The sequence below is a fragment of the Aquarana catesbeiana genome, linkage group LG05, assembly GCF_042186555.1.
Source record: "Aquarana catesbeiana isolate 2022-GZ linkage group LG05, ASM4218655v1, whole genome shotgun sequence".
Lineage (NCBI taxonomy): Eukaryota > Metazoa > Chordata > Amphibia > Anura > Ranidae > Aquarana > Aquarana catesbeiana.
In genome coordinates, this window is record NC_133328.1 from 239,554,276 (window position 1) to 239,573,402 (window position 19,127).

General features: G+C 40.6%; 1 protein-coding gene across 2 annotated transcripts in view; it reads left to right on the top strand.

The window, feature by feature from the left end:
- ADCY1 (adenylate cyclase 1) overlaps nucleotides 1-19,127 on the top strand; it is a 525,405-nt gene that overhangs the window by 215,872 nt on the left and 290,406 nt on the right. For both annotated transcript variants that reach the window (XM_073630633.1, XM_073630634.1), the window contains exon 5: nucleotides 5,891-6,018. In XM_073630633.1, coding sequence (XP_073486734.1) covers nucleotides 5,891-6,018 — 128 coding nt within the window. The remainder of the gene's footprint in view (nucleotides 1-5,890; nucleotides 6,019-19,127) is intronic.

The window sequence follows — 19,127 nt, forward strand, 5'->3', positions numbered from 1 at the left end:
GACATGGGCCGAAGGTACTGCACATTCATCTAAAGCTCGCCATTTCCTAAATTTCTTGCAGGCCAATTTCATGGGTCAGATGGTAAATGTACCAACAAGAAACAAAGTGTTACTAGACCTTCTGATTACCAACAATACAGACCTGATCACGGATGTGGAAATACGGGGCAATCTCGGAATCAGCAATCACAGGTCAATTAGTTTCAGTATAAATTACACAAATAGGAAACATAAGGGGAATACAAAGACGCTGAATTTCAAAAGAGCCAACTTCCCTAATCTATGATCCTTGCTATAAGATACTAAATGGGAACAAAGAAAACAGAGGAAAAATGAATATGCTTTAAGAGCATATTAAATAAGGGTATTAGCCAGTGCATCCCAATGGGAAATACATTTAAAAGACCTTATAGAAGTCCTGGGTGGCTTAACTCCAACGTAAAAATGCATATAAAAACAAAGGAGAAGGCCTTTAAAAAATACAAGGCTGAGGGATCATCACCAGCATTCCAACTTTACAATGAATGCAACAAGAAATGTAAGGGTGCAATCAGGGCGGCTAAGATAGAACACGAAAGGCACAAAGTGGGGGAGAGTAAAAAATAATCACAAGAAAATATTTAAGTATATAAATAGGAAGAAAGGGAGATCAGATCATATTGGTCCCATAAAGAATAATGAAGGGAATCTGGTTACTTAGTATGGAGAGATAGCGAAGGTATTGAATTTATTCTTCTCCTCAGTCTTCACGAGGGAAGCGGGGGGCTTCAGTAACTAAAACTGCAATGTTTATTCTCATGGCTAACAGAGGATAGAATTAGAAATGGACTTGAAAAACGTAACATTTATAAGTCACGGGGACCAGATGGCTTGCACCCAAGGGTCCTTAAGAAACTCAGTCAAGTAATTGCCAGACCATTGTTATCTAATTTTTGCGAACAGTCTACTGACTGGAATGGTACCAGCAAATTGGAGAAAAGCCAATATAGCTCCAATATTTAAAAAAGGGCCAAGATATATCCATGGGAATTACAGACCAGTTAGCCTAACATCAATAGTATGCAAGCTCTTGGAGGGGATGATAAGGGACTATATACAAGATTTTAGTAATGAAAACTGTATCATTAATTTAGCTGTAATTAGCATGGTTTCATGAAGAATCGTTCTTGCCAAACCAACCTATTAACCTTCTACGAGGAGATGAGGTGCCATCTAGATAAAGGAAGGCCCATAGACGTGGTATATCTGGATTTTGCAAAGGCATTTGATATAGTTCCCCATAAACATTTACTGTACAAACTAAGGTCTGTCGGCATGGACCATAGGGTGAGTACATGGATTGAAAACTGGCTACAGGGGTGAGTTCCGAGGGTAGTGATAAATGGGAGTAGTCGGAATGGTCCGGTGTGGAAAGCGGGGTCCCCCAGGGTTCTGTCCTGGGACCAATCCTATTTAATTTATTCATAAACGACCTGGAGGATGAGATAAACCACTCAATCTCAGTATTTGCGGATGGTACTAAGCTAAGCAGGGCAATAATTTCTCCGCAGGATGTGGAAACCTTGCAAGAAGATCTGAACAAATTAATGCGGTGGGCAACTACATGGCAAATGAGGTTTAATGTGGAAAATTGTAAAACAATGCATTTGGGCGACAAAAATATGAATGCAATCTACTCACTAGGGGGAAAACCTCTGGGGGAATCTAGAATGGAAAAGGACCTGGGGCTCCTAGCAGATGACAGGCTCAGCAATGACATGAAATGCCAAGCTGCTGCAAGCAAAGCAAACAGAATATTGGCATGCTGATCAATATTCTCCTGGTCCGGCCGCACCAGGAGTATGCCGTCCAGTTCTGGGCACCAGTCCTCAGGAAGGATGTGATGGAACTGGAGAGAGTCCAGAGAAGGGCAACAAAGCTAATAAAGTGACTGGAGGACCTTAGTTATGAGGAAAGGTTACGAGCACTGAACTTATTCTCTCTGGATAAGAGGCTCTTGAGAGGGAATATAATTTCAATGTACAAATGCCGTACTGTTGACCCCACAATAGGGATAAAACTATAAAAGGGAATTAAAAAAACAAGCGGCCATTCACTAAAATTAAATGAGAAGCTGTTTAACCTTAAACTGCGCAGAGGGTTCTTTACTGTAAGAGCGGTAAGGATGTGAAATTCTCTTGCAGTGGTTTCAGCGGGGAGCATCGATAATTTCAAAAAACTATTAGATAGGCACCTGAACTACCACAACATACAGGAACATACAATGTAATACTGACATAAAAGCACACACACAGGTTGGACTTGATGGTCTTTTCAGCCTCATGTAACTATGTAGCCTTCTTTCCTATCTAAGAGGGTCTCTTCTTTCCACTGCAATGTGTACGTTGTTCTCCCATTTATTTGTCCTTCCCCCAACACATGAAAAAGAAAGCACCTTACAGTGCCTAAAAGTGATTAGGATTATCAAGATCTACCTGAGTCCCTATTTGTCCTGCCAATGGACCCTCTTAGTGGACATCCTGCTTTCCGCTCCACTATCACTAGGTGGATCAGGCAACTAATTTCCAGGGGACATGCCTTAGGGTCCAAGTTCTAGAAATTGTGTTAGGGATGGGGTGTATGGGGCTGCCAACATCCTAATTAAACATGGAAAAGTATGCAACAAGTGCAAATATACTATAACCCCCTTGGACTTTTAAGGCAGTGAGTAATGTAAGGGTAGATTTTACTTTAAAAGGTAGTGACGCCACTTTTATTAAATACAAAACATGATAAAAAGGGCGAGTTTAGCCCTATAGATAATAACAATACATAAAAACAATACAGTCAGGTTTATAAATATTGGGACATCGACACAATTCTAATCTTTTTGGCACTATACACCACCACCACAATGGATTTGAAATGAAACGAGCAAGATGTGCTTTAACTGCAGACTTTCAGCTTTAATTTGAGGGTATTTACATCCAAATCAGGTGAACGGTGTAGGAATTACAACAGTTTGTATATGTACCTCCCACTTTTTAAGGGACCAAAAGTAATATGACAGATTAACAATTATCCATCAAGCTTTCACTTTTAATACTTGGTTGCAAATCCTTTGCAGTCAATTACAGCCTGAAGTCTGGAACGCATAGACATCACCAGACGCTGGGTTTCATCCCTGGTGATGCTCTGCCAGGCCTCTATTGCAACTGTCTTCAGTTCCTGCTTGTTCTTGGGGCATTTTCCCTTCATTTTTGTCTTCAGCAAGTGAAATGCATGTTCAATCAGACTCAGGTCAGGTGATTGACTTGGCCATTGCATAACATTTCAATTCTTTCCCTTAAAAAAACTCTTTGGTTGCTTTCACAGTATGCCTTGGGTCATTGTCCATCTGCACTGTGAAGCACCGTCCAATGAGTTCTGAAGCATTTTGCTGAATATGAGCAGATAATATTTCCCGAAACACTTCAGAGTTCATCCTGCTGCTTTTGTTAGCAGTCACATCATCATTAAATACATTGGCAGCCATACATGCCCACGCCATGACACTACCACCACCATGCTTCACTGATGAGGTGGTATGCTTTGGATCATGAGCAGTTCCTTTCCTTCTCCATACTCTTCTCTTCCCATTACTCTGGTACAAGTTGATCTTGGTCTCATCTGTCCATAGGATGTTGTTCCAGAACTGTGAAGGCTTTTTTAGATGTTGTTTGGCAAACTCTAATCTGGCCTTCCTGTTTTTGAGGCTCACCAATGGTTTACATCTTGTGGTGAACCCGCTGTATTCACTCTGGTGAAGTCTTCTCTTGATTGTTGACTTTGACACACATACACCTACCTCCTGGAGAGTGTTCTTGATCTGGCCAACTGTTGTGAAGGGTATTTTCTTCACCAGGGAAGGAATTCTTCGGTCATCCACCACAGTTGTTTTCCATGGTCTTCCGGGTCTTTTGGTGTTGCTGAGCTCACCGATGCGTTCTTTCTTTTTAAGGATGTTCCAAACAGTTGATTTGGCCACACCTAATGTTTTTGGTATCTCTCTGATGGGTTTGTTTGTTTTTTCAGCCTAATGATGGCTTGCTTCACTGATAGTGACAGCTCTTTGGATCTCATTTTGAGAGTTGATAGCAACAGATTCCAAATGCAAATAGCACATTTGAAATTAACTCTGGACCTTTTATCTGCTCATTGTAAATGGGATAATGAGGGAATAACACACACCTGGCCATGGAACAGCTGAGCAGCCAATTGTCCCATTACTTTTGGTCCCTTAAAAAGTGGGAGGCACATATACAAACTGTTGTAATTCCTACACCGTTCACCTGATTTGGATGTAAATACCCTGAAATTAAAGCTGAACGTCTGCAGTTAAAGCACATCTTGTTTGTTTCATTTCAAATCCATTGTGGTGGTGTATAGAGCCAAAAAGATTAGAATTGTTTTGATGTCCCAATATTTATGGACCTGACTGTATATAGAAAAAGAAAAAGTGTGTACTCTGTTCAGAAATACATAGTATAATCAAACCCAATATTGTCAAGTATACCCATGCACTGCCAAAATTGGACTGTGGTCAGTTTCTTGAATACATCCCAACATGTTTTGGAATTATTAGTATATCTTCCTTCTTCAGGGAAAATTATATTCTGGGTTGATTTTTCGCTTTCTGAAATACAAATATAATCATTCGTAATCACAATGCAATGCATAATGTAAAAGAAACCGTTAGTTTCACATAGTATATCAAAGTATACTCATAGCTGTTTGAATACTTACAATGAACAGTATGCAACATAGGGACAATAGAACAAGCATGTGGTCCCAAAAAATGAGCTAAAGTGCAAAGACCACCCACCAGACGGGCAAGTGAACAGCCCGGATGAGTCAAACAAACATCCACAAGAAACACCCTATAGGCTGCACCAGCAATCAAAATAGTTGTATCCAAAACCAAAAAATATATGAGTTAAGTAGAAAAGTTGAATTGCATGAAATCATACAAATCACCACAATAGTGGAGGGGGGGAGGGAAAACAGAAACCAAGCAGTGTCCCCTGTCAAAAATCACTATACCTTGAAATAAACTGGTGCATGAACGTCTCCATATCAGCAGTGCTTGAACCGAGACTGCACTGCTGTGTGGTGAGAGTTTTATTGAGGGGGGATCTCCGATGTGGTGACGTGCGGCATAGCCCCGCCCTTTTTATCATGTTTTGTATGCAATAAAAGTGGCGTCACTGCCTTTTAAAGAAATTTACCCTTACATTACTCTCTGCCCTAAAAGTCCAAGGGGGTTATAGTATATTTGTACTTGAAGCATACTTTTCCATGTTAGGGTCCATGTTCCTCTTTTTTCCATTGGAGCCAATTCCACCAGGGCTGTTGGCATTCTGGGATTTTAACATCAAGCATCTGCTTCCCAGGTGTGCAAGACTGCCACCTGGTACTCTGTTGACATGTTCTTCAAGTTCTACCAGGTGGATGTTTAGGCCTCAGCTAATGTGAGGTACTTCAAGCTGTCATCTTGTTTCTTATTTTCTCTTTCTTCTTCTTTCTTTTTTTCTCCTTTCATCTTCTTTCTTTTTTTTTTTTTTTTTTTAATTTCTTCTTTTTCTCATTCTTTTTTCTTCTTCTTTTTTTAACAATAATAATATTAGGAAAAGTAATAATAAGATTTTTAATGATTTTATATGAGTAATAAAACACAATTAGTGCAGTTACATAAGATATTTCTAAACACAAATACATACAGTTGAAAATCAATGTACAGCTAAAACAAGATGTGATAGGAAAAGGAAAATATATCATCAATAATATTATATCATTACTTATGTAACATTACATTTGAACACCATCTATAAACATATTAATAAATGTTAATTACCAGTGTCATTTGTTACAGGAAAATCACTGTCGAAGAATTAAGATTCTTGGAGACTGTTACTACTGTGTATCTGGGTTAACACAGCCTAAAACAGATCACGCACATTGCTGTGTTGAAATGGGATTGGATATGATTGACACCATTACGTAAGTAATACCATATACAATGATTCTGTTAGATTTGTACATTGAAGTAGGGTATTATTTTGTAGACAGAAGAAGCACTTTAGTGTAGAAACTGTAAATTGTGTCATTGTTTTGCATACAGAGATGATGCTTGATGCAAAATAGGGCTCACAATTTGTATATATGAGGCAAAATACATTTTAAATGTATCAATAAGTCTTTTTAAAGGACCACTATAGCATTGTATTTTGATAGTTGTATGTGTTAGTGTGTGTAGTAATATTATTCAGTATGAGTTCCTTTTTTCACATTCATTCACTTATATTTTTTTCCAAATTGATTTGCAGAACAAGCTGTTCATTAGAAGTGAAAGGGAAAGGGACAACCTATAACACAGTCAGGGTCCCTTGAGGATTTTAGGGAAAAAATATGACTGTTTTAGGTGACCCTTACATTTTTGCATAAGTTAACCACATATGGTAATCCAAATATCATAGTTTTTGCAAATGTGATCTTAAACTGGTAATTTTAAAATTGCTCATACTCTAGATATATACTAAAGATAAGTAAGTACATTGCAGTTAACTCAAGACCCAGGCAATAGAAAGCATCTTGCAGTTAGTGAAGAATCATGCCTACAGTATATCCTGTTAAAAAAAACACCTGTAGCACAGAGCTAGAATCATAAGGCTAACTATTAAAACAGTTTTTTTCTGGGCTCTATTATAATTATCCTAGATACTGTACATATTTCATGCATTATAATTGATTGGACTGGAGGCTTCTTTGTCATGTTTCTTGCACAGACCCAGCCAGATTGCTTCTTTCATTTGTTTTTACAACTGGAGAAATAGATGTTGTAACATTTAAACTTATTCTGTCAGCAGTTTGTCTGACAAAATTCCAAAATTATGTCACTGGGTTCCTAAAAGACTGATTTGTGGGAATTTGCAAGTGTGTAAAAAGTCATATAGCAAAGGAATATGTTAAGCTTTTTGAGAGCACACCGTTTTGCACATGAACACATAGCTACAAAGGCTAACGGCAGTGTTCTTTAAACAGTTTAACAGCAACATACAGACTCCCAAATAATGTACGGAGATGACTGAAATGTTAGTCATCCATAGGCTTTGCATTGGCTTTGGTTTCCTTGAAACACGGGTTTCCAGGATTCAGTAGATGCTAGGGATTTATGTTCTTCCTATGTTTGAATTGGCTTCCTCTGGTTAATCTGGTTTCCTTCCTTAGTCCAAGAACACACTGGCAGTTTTACTGGTTTTCATACTAAATTGGTTTTAGCATAACTGTTGAAGGCACATTAAAGACAAAATCTCATGTGAATAATTACATGTTTTATATACATACAGTATGTATATTTTATCGTGCTACAGCCCCCTCTATCTCATCTCCTCTTTTCCTTTTTCTTTTTCTTCTATCTCTCTCTCTCTCTCTCTCTCTCTCTCTCTCTCTCTCTCTCTCTCTCTCGATCTCTATATATATATATATATATATATATATATATATATATATATATATATATATATATATATATAATAGTACAAATACAAGTATATTTCCAGATGCCTTACTATGTCCCATGATAGTGTTGCCTCTGCTACCCATAGGACAGTCTCTATGAGTAGCTATAACATTTTCCCCAGCCTGTGTTTTTTTTTCAAGTCCTGAAACCACAAATTAGCCTCCTGAATTCTTGGATCTTGTGAGGAACTCCCACAGTGCCCACTCGGGTTCAGCCTCTCCCAGTGCTATAGCCTAGACATTATTCCTAAATGAGTGATATCCTGGGCACCTGGCCTAAATTGCTGCTCTAGATTGTTGCCATTACAGTAGTTTCTGACTTTCTATTTTGACTCTTTTGCTTTTTCCGTAGGCTGGGTATAGCTCTGTTTGCATTTCAGCATGGGGCAGCTGTTTGTTCACCCTGGCATTTTTTTGTTTCATGTCCGCTGTTACCTTTTGTGTCTGCTTTGAGGTTCCAGCTGAAATCTTTTCGTGGTCATCTCTGATCATGGGCAAATCAGCTTCTGACAAATTGTTCACCCTGGCATTTTTTTCACTCAGGACAGCTTTTTGCAGAGGACTAGAACTGCATTGTTCTCACTTCTGATCATACACGTCCTTTTTTTTGTTTCATGTCCGCCGTTACCTTTTGTGTCTGCTTTGAGGTTCCAGCTGAAATCCTTTTGTGGTCATCTCTAATCATGGGCAAATTAGCTTTTGACAAATTGTTCAAATACCTAGGTATTTAATGGAGGACACAATTTTTATTTGCTGGGTACACTGTGGTAAGAACAGGTGCAAGTTATCTAGAAGGAGGACTGATTTCTCCCAATTTATAACGAATCCAGAGCGCCATGGTCTGTATTAGTGACATAAGCAAAGATAATGATTTATAAGTATCTCCTAAAACTAACAAAGCATCATTCGCATAGAGGGATACCTTATCAATCCTGTCTCCTCTCTGAAAGCCTGTGATGGAATCAGGCTGTCTATTGGCTGCTGCAATGGCTCAAGGGGGAGAGTGAACACCACTAACATATCCCTCAATGAAGAAAGAAGAATTCAGAGGCTCAATCGTTAATTTGCATACAGGCTCTAGGAGCAGAGTATAGCAATTTATTCCATCTAAGGAAGCATTCTCCCATTCCAAATAATTTCACACCTCCCATTGATAGGGTCATTCGTTGTTGTCAAACACCTTAACGGCATCCAGCGATAGAATGACCCTACCTAAAGAGAGTGGTAAATTGAGAAAAAGTCTCTTCAGGTTAATCGCCTAGTAGGGATGGAATCATACTGGTCTGGATACACTAACCACTGCATTACTGTACTCAGTCTGGCTGCTAGGACTCTAGCATGGATTTTAACCACTTCAACCCCGGAGGATTTTGGCTGCTGTACCTAGTAATTGTATGGTCATGCAATGCTGTACCCAAACAAAATTTTCATCCTTTTTTTCCCACAAATAGAATTTTCTTTTTGTGGTATTTGATTGCCTCTGCGTTTTTTATTCTTTGCGATATTAACGGAAAAAGACTGAAAATTTTGAAAAAAAAATGATATTTTCTACTTTTTATTATAAAAAAAAAATTAATAAACTCAATTTTAGTCATACATTTAGGCCAAAATGTATTCAGCCACATGTCTTTGGTAAAAAAAATGTCAATAAGCGTATATTTATTTATTTGCGCAAAAGTTATAGCGTCTACAAACTAGGGTACATTTTCTGGAATTTACGCAGCTTTTAGTTTTTGGGAGCCTAGCCGCGTACAGGACCCGAAAACCAATCACCGCCTTCAGGATTTCTAAGGGTGTAAATTTTTGATTTCACTCCTCACTACCTATCACAGTTTTGAAGGCCATAAAATGCCAAGATAGCACAAAACCCCACCAAATGACCCCATTTTGTAAAGTAGACACCCCAAGCTATTTGCTGATAGGCATGTTGAGTTCATGGAATATTTTATATTTTACCACAAGTTGCTGGAAAATGACAATTTTTTTTTTTTTGCACAAAGTTGTCACTAAATCATATATTGTTCAAACATGGCATGGTTATATGTGGAATTACATCCCAAAATACATTCTGCTGCTTCTCCTGAGTACGGAGATACCACATGTGTGGAACTTTTTGGCAGTCTAACCATGTACAGGACCCCGAAAACCAATCACCTCCTTCAGGCTTTCTAAGGGTGTACATTTTTGATTTCACTCCTCACTGCCTATCAGTTTCGGAGGCCATGAAATGTCCAGATAGTACAAACACCCCCAAATGACCCCGTTTTGGAAAATAGACACTCCAAGCTATCTGCTGAGAGGCATGTTGAGTATTTTGCAGATCTCGCTTTTTGTCACACAGTTTTGAAAATTGAAAAAAGAAAAAAAAATACATTTTTCTTTTCTTTCTTCATTTTCAAAAATAAATGAGATCTGCATAATACTCACCATGCCTCTTAGCAAATACCTTGGGGTGTCTACTTTCCAAAATGGGGTTATTTGGGGGGGTTTTGTGCTATTTGAACATTTCAGGGCCTCTGTAACTGTGATAGGTAGTGAGGAGTGAAGGCGCTGATTATTTTTTGGGGTCCTGTACACAGCTAGGCTCCAAAAAAGTCTCACATATAAGGTATCCCCGTACTCAGGAGAAGCAACAGAATGTATTCTGGGGTGTAATTTCACATATGCCCATGGCATGTGTGAGCAATAGATCATTTAGTGACAACTTTGTGCAAAAAAAAAAAAAAAGTGTAATTTTCCTGCAACTTGTGGCAAAATATAAAATATTCCATGGAATAGTCCATGGGCTCAACATGCCTCTCATCAAATAGCTTGGGGTGTCTACTTTCCAAAATGGGGTCTTTTGGGGGGTTTTGTGCTATCTTGGCATTTTATGGCCTTCAAAACTGTGATAGGTGGTGACGAGTGAAATCAAAAATTTACACCCTTAGAAATCCTGAAGGTGGTGCTTGGTTTTTGGGGTCCTGTACACAATTAGGCTCCCAAAAAGTCTCACACATGGGGTATCCCCATACTCAGGAGAAGCAGCAGAATGTATTTTGGGGTGTAATTCCACATATAACCATGCCATGTTTGAACAATATATTATTTAGTGACAACTTTGTGCAAAAAAAAAGTGTACTTTTCCCGCAACTTTTGGCAAAATAAAAAAAATATTCAATGGACTCAACATGCCTATCAGCAAATAGCTTGGGGTGTCTACATTCCAAAAAGGGGTCATTTGGGGGTTTTGAACTGTCCTGGCATTTTATGCACAACATTAAGTAGCTTATGTCACACATCACCCACTCTTCTAACCACTTGAAGACAAAGCCCTTTCTGACGCTTTTTGTTTACATGAAAATATATTATTTTTTTGCAAGAAAATTACTTTGAACCTCCAAACATTATATATTTTTTAAAGCAAAGGCCCTACAGGTTAAGATAGTACCAAACATGACATGCTTTAAAATTGCGCACAAACGTGCAGCAGCGACAAACTACATACATTTTTAAAAGCCTTTACAGGTTACCATTTTAGATTTACAGAGGAGATCTACTGCTAAAATTACTGTCCTCGATCTGACCTTCGCGGTGATACCTCACATGCATGGTGCAATTGCTGTTTACATATGACACCAGACTGATGCTTGCGTTCACCTTTGTGCGTGAGCACGGGGGGGATCAGGGGTGCTTGTTTTTTTTTTAAATTATTTATTTTGCTTTTTTTTATTACATTTTAAACTGTTCCTTTAATTTTTTTTTAATCATTTTTATTGTTATCTCAGGGAATGTAAATATCCCCTATGATAGCAATAGGTAGTGACAGATACTCTTTTTTTGAAAAAAATGGGGTCTATTAGACCCTAGATCTCTCCTCTGCCCTCAAAGCATCTGACCACACTAAGATCGCTTTGCCAATTTCCCAATGGCGCTGTTTATATCCGGTGAAACCTAAATCCTAAAATGCTCATAGCTTCCAGTTTCTTAGGCCATAGAGATGATTGGAGCCATTCTGGTCTCTGGTCAGCTCTTTGGTCAGCTGGCAGAACCTCCGGCTGCATTCTCGGGTTCCCTGTTGGGACAGGAGAGCCCAAGAAAACCATGAAAGAAGGAGGGGTGGCGTTCCCTCCCACTGCTTATAAATGCAGTCTAGAGGCTAATTTGCCACTAGGATTGCTTTTACATGAAAGCCGACCGCTGGCTGAAAAGAATGATACCAAGATGATACCTAAACCTGCAGGCATCATTCTGGTCTAACCACTCAGAGTCAAGCAACGTACCAGTACGTTGCTGGTCCTTGTTGGGCACACATTTTAATGTTCTTTTTTTCATGAAGCCAGATATTGATCCGTTCAGACACTATACTACTAGGGGAGGTGTATGGTGCGTGCATGGGTGTTAGCACTACTGGCTCTAATCTGACGCTGCCTGGGATGATGCAGACCCCGACTGACACTAAAACCTAACTTATATCACCCACTGGGCGATCAGGGTTACACCTTTATTGGGTAATATGCGGCAGGTGCCCTGATGCTATAAAAAGCAAACTAACTAACCAGTGTCACCCGTAACACTAATACAGTGATCACTGGTGACAGGGAGTGAAAGGGTTAACTGGGGGCAATCGGGGGTTAAAACCTTTATTAGGTAATATATGGGGGTACCTGAGGCTATAAAAACCTGACGGTGAAACTGGCTAGCGTCACCAGTGACACAAATATGGCGATCGATTAGTGACACTGGTGACAGGGGGTGAACGTGTTAACTGGGGGGCGCGCAAGGGGTCAAACCTTTATTGGGGGGTTTAAAGGGGTAACCTAGACCTAATGGGGGCTACTACTAACTGCCCTAACACTTATTTCAGTCACAAATGACACCAAGCAGTGATCAGTGAAAAGTCTGAAAACTGAAATTGGTGACAGGGAGTGAAAGGGTTAACTAGGGGGACGATCGGGGGGTGATCAGGGAGTGGAAAGTGTACCTATGTGTGCTGATGTCAGTGTACTGTTGGTGCAACTCATGGTTAGATGTCCTCTCTCTCTCACTGGAATCGAAAAGACCCAACGAGGAGAGAGGACATCACTTCCTCCTGTCTGTGTTTACACTTACAAAGGCTGGGGAAACTTTTCATTCCTTAGGAGCGATCACCAGGTCCAGACCATTGGTCTGGCCCTGGGGACTGATCGCTCCCCTAACGAATCCGACTGCCACGGGGGGGGGGTTTGGGGGTGCTGGGCGCGAACGCGCCCATGGGGAGGGCGGGATGTACAGGTACACCCATTTGCCCACCCGTGCCATTCTGCCAACGTACATCGGCATGCAGCGGTCGGGAAGTGGTTAACATTGGAGCTCAAAAGTGAAATTTAGGTGGTATGACTATATATCATTGCCTAGTTTTGGGAGAATTATTATGCTGCTATCATTCATAGAAGCCTGAAGCATATTTGATTCAGATGTCTCATTTAGAACTTCCAACAGCTTGGGAACTAAGATATCCCCATAAGTTTTGTAGATTTCAGATAGTAGTCCTTTAGTTTCTGGGGCATTACGGTTGGGAGGCTCTGCTACTGCTATGTTAATTGTTTCCAAGGTTAAAGGGGCATTTAAATGCTTCCTGTCCTCAGAGGATAGATGGGCTAGTCAGAAAGAGTGTAAAAAATCTGGGAAGGTAAGTAACCTTGCTGTGGTATAAGTCCCTGTAGAAATGGTAAAACTAATTTATAATCTCCATTAGATCATGTTAAACATTCCCCTTGGGTGTTAAAATGGAGTCTATATGATTAGACGGGGTTTGAAAACTGGCTATCACAGCTAATAGGTGACCTGTGTTTTCTCCTTCCTCTTAATAACAGCAGGTAAAGAATTGCTTGTGCTCAGCCTTTGCATGTGCCAATTGCTTGTATAGTAACTGTGCATCTTTCCAGATTGTAAGATTGTGGGGGGAGGGATCAGCAAAATACTGTTACTCCTTTTTTTGAACCTACACAGAAAATAAATCCTCCCATGCCCTAGTAGGGATACCAGTATGAAGTTGCCTCATGGGAGCACTTTTAACATGAAAGGGTTAACTCACCAAAGAGATGTTCTGGATAATCTAGTCAGGAACAGTGTAATTGCCATGGGAGAATGGTCAAACAAACCTCTGGTATGTAATTTTGGAGATATGGGTAAGTATGAGTCAGTGCCCAGCAACAGATCAATTTGTGAAAGAGACTGGTAGATGAACAGCAAGAATAAAGGCGTGCCACTGGTTTACGTAATCTCCAGATATCTCTTAACTCCAACTCCTTAATCTGATGAAAGAAGGGAGTTTTTTTACACACCGTATTAAAGTCCCTGGCAGCCAGGAAGGGAGCTCTGGGGTAGTCTGCCAACAGAGCAGCCAATACCCAATATACATTAAAAGTAGGTCAAAGTGCACGCTAAAAGGATATACCACCTGCAGGAAAATTGTACTTTAGAAGAGATTAGAATACTGGTGCTCCACAGGGAAAAAGGCATAAGATTTATTTTATTTATTTTATTTCTCAACTGTGTTAAGAAGCCATTGTTCTATGTATGCAGTGGGGTTTTTCTCATTGATTAGTTTGGATAACCCCAGGATCCGGATGTTATGCCTCCTGAGCCTGTTTTCCATACAGTTACAGCTTTGTACTGCATTGAAAACATCCCTTAGAGTAGAATCTGAGGGTGGATCACTCTGTTGGCACTGAACTGTTATTGCCCAGTCTCCCTCTACTTCGGCTGGTAGCTCTCCCTCTCTGCACTCCATTCCCTCCTGTGCCTCAGGTATGGTGTCTTCAGGCTCAGGCTGTTCCTTGTTGGCTCTCCTGGCAGCATCCAGTGTGGAGCTGTGCTGTGCAGAGGTGTCTCTGGACAATGTCCAGGTAAACACTCGAGTTTAGCTGCTGTTACTTTGCTCATTTCTTTTAGGCATCGGTGAGGAAGCAAACCAATGCTATCTTGGGAGGCTCAGAGGACTGCTGTCACTGCCAGCTTCTGGCAGTCTTTCTTGTGGTCCCGTACATGGCACCAATATGTTGTCAGCAGCCTATGTATAAAATAATATAATGATCAGATGCTCAATGAGTTCCATTAGAATACTAAGTTCTTCTGTTTTAGCAAGAATATAAACACTCCACACATTTACCATACATTTCCAATCTATATAGGCGCATATGTGTCTTTCATGCATGTGCATGCATCCATGTGTATTCTTCACTGTAGGTCATTCCTCTTATCCCCCTTTTTTTCTTAGTAGTTTAATCTTTCACCTAATATACCAATTTTTTCCTCATTCACTAAGATGTAGAGGAAGCTGATACCTAAGACCCTTTCTGCAGTTATTCATAATAACAATTAAGGCCAGCTGTATTATTTAGAGCCCTTAATTTCCCATGACAGCAAACATTTACATATTTGACCTATTAACATAAGTCTTGGCTGTTGTGAGTTGTGAGACTACCATTTGCTCTTGCTTTTTGACTAGAATTGACTAGAATGATCAGATAGCTGTCAATTCTATCCTATCTTTCCTAAGGAACTTCCTTTAAATGTGTAAATAAACCTAAAGCTTTTTACTACTCCAGCCAACAAATTAGCAAATTAAAAATAAATAAATATATATATATATATATATATATATATATATATATATATATATATATATATATATATATATATATATTATATATACACAGTAAAACCTTGGATTTGCAAGCATAATTCGTTCTGGAAGCATACTTGTAATCCAAAGCATTTGTATATCAAAGTGACTTTCCCCATAAGAAATAATGGAAACTGAAATGATTTGTTCCACAACCATTTATTCATAAGTGCTTCAGTTTATAGTCCATATAAAAAGATTATAGCAATGTGATAGGTTGTGTAACCATAAAATGTCCATCCCAAATGGAAGCCTCCACAAGGGGAATGAAGGAAAATACAACAGGAGCTACAGAGTATAAAAGAGAAGAGCCAAAACAGGCCGCCGTCAGCAATTCATCTAGTATTAATGGGGCATCTAGCTGTTGCTTAGCCGTACAAGATAGAGAAGGCAAGGAGGTATCTGAAAGATATTTGTCTATGTAATCATCGGGATAGCCATCTCATGACCCATAGAGATTTGTATAAAAGGATGCTAGTTCAGAAATAATTAGTAATGGGTTGTTGACTACCTGTTAACTGGATGTGCGAATGGCCCCGATAGCAGGCGATTGTTGAGGGATCAAGCAATTTTGGCCAGCAGGCGAGCTGTCCTTTCCCCTTCCTCAAAAAATGCTAGTTTCGTAAAAACCTTTTATGCTCTGCAGCTAGGGATCTCAGGCGATCCAGTGAATCCTGTGCCGACATCCATGCCTCCCTTGGAGAGCCTGATGGGTCAATAACATAAGATAACTCCAGTGTCATACCTGGTCACCCACCGATTCAAGTAGAGCAGAAGAGTTCCGATTTTGCATTTCCGTTATGAAAACACCACTAAGGTAGGCCTTAAAGGCCTCCCATCTTTGTATTGTATTGTCATAGTGACAGACTGGAAAAAGTTATTAATCTGGGTGACTGGGTGACTAAGTAATTTAAGCCAAAAGGCATTACGTTAACAAGGGGCCCTGGGTAGGGAAGTGAGGGGCTGGGCAATCAGCCATAAGGGTAGGGGGAGTGATCAGATACTCCTCGCGTGAGACATTCTACATTAGTGGTGTAACTGACCATATAGGGGGTACCCACATATAGATCTATATGTGATCTATAAGAATCATTTTGTATCAGGATTGCAAAGGTGCCATATATCAGTCCAGCCCACCTCAACTAGCAAATGACTGAGAGCAGTGCCCCTGCCTCCCTTTGGGGGGAACACAGGGAGGTGTCTATCCAATCTGGGGTCAAATAGCAATTAAAGTCACCCATAATTAACACCGGAATGTCAGGCTTATTCACCAGGTACGACACATCCCGTGAGAACCGATGCCTTATGTATCACTGCACTCACCCCACGAGAATAAACAGAGTGAGTGGAATGATACACTTTACCAACCCAGGAATACTGTAGGAACCAGATAGTGTCCCTCGTGAGAGGAGTCTCCTGAAGGCCGATAATAACCGTGTGAAATTTGCGCAAACATGAAGAAATCATAGTTTGTTTCAATGGGTCATTAACTCCTCGACCATTCCAGGACACTATAGGTGTGGTAGACATAGCAAACATTCATAGTTATATTGACACGAGAGCCCACTATATAAAGGTGAGTCTCTAGGAGAAAAGCAATACTTATCACAGCAACATTGAACAGGAGGCAGTTATTATTGCACAACTGTGCAGCAAGTAAAACTGAAAGTAACATTTCTGTATGGAGGTCATCTGGGAACCCAACTGCTGTCAACTTGTCAGGGCTGAGACCTCCCCAAAGTTGTAAAGCTTTATGTCTAACAGATCTTCTTCTGCCAACAGGACACTGAAACATTAGCCATGCAATCCAATGCAACAGGTAATAGAAAAGCATCTTACACGTTAGCATCTCACATGCAAGCTTGTAAATAGGTATCAGCCAAAAAGGACGAAAGGTGTATATACACTCGCTGAGGGTAAATATCAGGAACAGTCCCTCTAATAAAAAACAGGCTTTAGAGGTAACTTGACACCCATCATTCTCATTCGGTATCCCAAACTAGATGTAAACCTTTACTGTCCTCATGTCTGCGGCGGCGTAGATCTTGTTCATTTTGATCCAGCCAAACGGCTGCGTCCTGTGCGTTTTCGAAGAACTGATTCTGGCCTCTGGCCATCACTTTCAACTAGGCTGGGAGCAGCATAGTGTATGATAACTGTAGCCGTTGCAGTCTGTTTTTAACATCCGCAAACTTTGATCGTCTGCGTTTCACCTCCGCAGAGAAATCAGGGAAGAATGAGATTTTGATGCCATTATATTGTATTGTACCCTTCTCTCAGGCCAGTTACAGCACAATTTCTTGATCTTTGTAGTTCAGGAGCCTGGCTAAGATCAATCTAGGAGATTGTCTGGCAGGAGAGGACAAGGAGGTACCCTGTGGGCTCATTTCACTGCGTATCAGTGTAAGAAGGCCTCCTTGTCAAACACCTCTTGCAGCCAGCCTTCAATGAATGCAGTGGGGTCTCGACCCACCACCTTTTGTGGGAGCCCCACTATATGGATATTGTTGCGTCTGAGGCGGTTCTATATATCATCCATCTTGCTTTTAGCTTGGAATGCCTGTTGCGCAGCAATTCTCACATCTCTGTTCAGAGGGAGCATCTGATCTTCCATGTCACTTACTCGGCCCTCTACAGCAGTGGTCCTCTCCCTGATCTTCTGGAGGTCCTGACAGAGGAGAGATTCTGTCTCCTTCAGCCCTCCGAACTTTTCCTTCAAATCATCCACCGAAGCAGTGCATTTGTGTAGAGCATGCAGGATCTGCCTGAGTGTGGGCTGAGGGCTGTCCTCTGGGGGCACATGAAACAGATCAGGAATGGGATCATGCAGAGACTCCAGGGGCACAGTGTCATCTAACATACCTATATCTTCCCGGTCAGCAAGCTCAGGAGAGTTAGCAGTGTGTTGCACTGCGATCATAGGGGGATCAGTGGAGCCAGACAGCTTTTGAGTGTAGTAAAGCATGTCCCTGGGCTGCTCCTTAGGCTTGGTGGGTTTGTTTGACTTACCCCCCTGCTCCTTCTGTCTGTGCCTCGTGGTGTCCTCTGTGGCTGAGACAGCCAGGCGCCATCTTGGAATTCCTGGGCCGCCACCGCTGCGGCTTTTCCTCAGTTCATGCAGGTCAGCATCTGCACAGGACTTCTCGCAAACAGATCTGGGTATGTCAGGGGATCAGCGGGTGATGATTGCGACGAAATTCAGGCAAAGAATGGTGGCGGGGGAAGGATAGTATGCAGGATCAGCAGCGGGAGCTCCTTGAGACAGGTCTGTTCACATGCCGCATCAGGTCACGCTCCAGATTGACTTCTTTGATTAGACCTACTATAATAGTTTTACCTGTATTAGCCCATCTTATCTCCACACCATGAGTAACTGTACTTTTGTATTTGAGATCATTAACTCTGCTGCCTCCAGTTTGCGATTGCTACTGCACCAAGGACATTTTCAAACCTTTTTCTAGCTTTAGTAGTGAACAATCTGCAAGATGAGTATACAGGTATATCATAACCAAGACCATCTTATGGTAGTGGGCCGCTCAGGAGACGAGGCTTTGGAGAATTGCAATCAAACACTTCCTGTCCAGGTCTGAATGACAAATCACAAAATAGTCAACTGAGGCCAACTCAATATCTTGTATATCTGGTCATGCGATCATTTTTCAGTTATAGGTAAATAAAGTGTATGCGGAAGATGGTTGGACTATACTAAGGACATCTCAGACAATTTTTCCAATCCCTAGTTTAAATATATCATGAAAGGAGAGAAGAGAAGAGAAGGGGGGGGAAGGGAAATAAAGGGGCCCCCCTCCCTCCTCAGTTGGAATGGGACTTTAAAGGAAAAAGCTGAGTTTGGTAGGTGAACATCAAACGAATTTGATAAAAAAATTTTTAACAATATTTATTGAGATAAAGTTAAAATAACATTAATGAAATACATGTACAG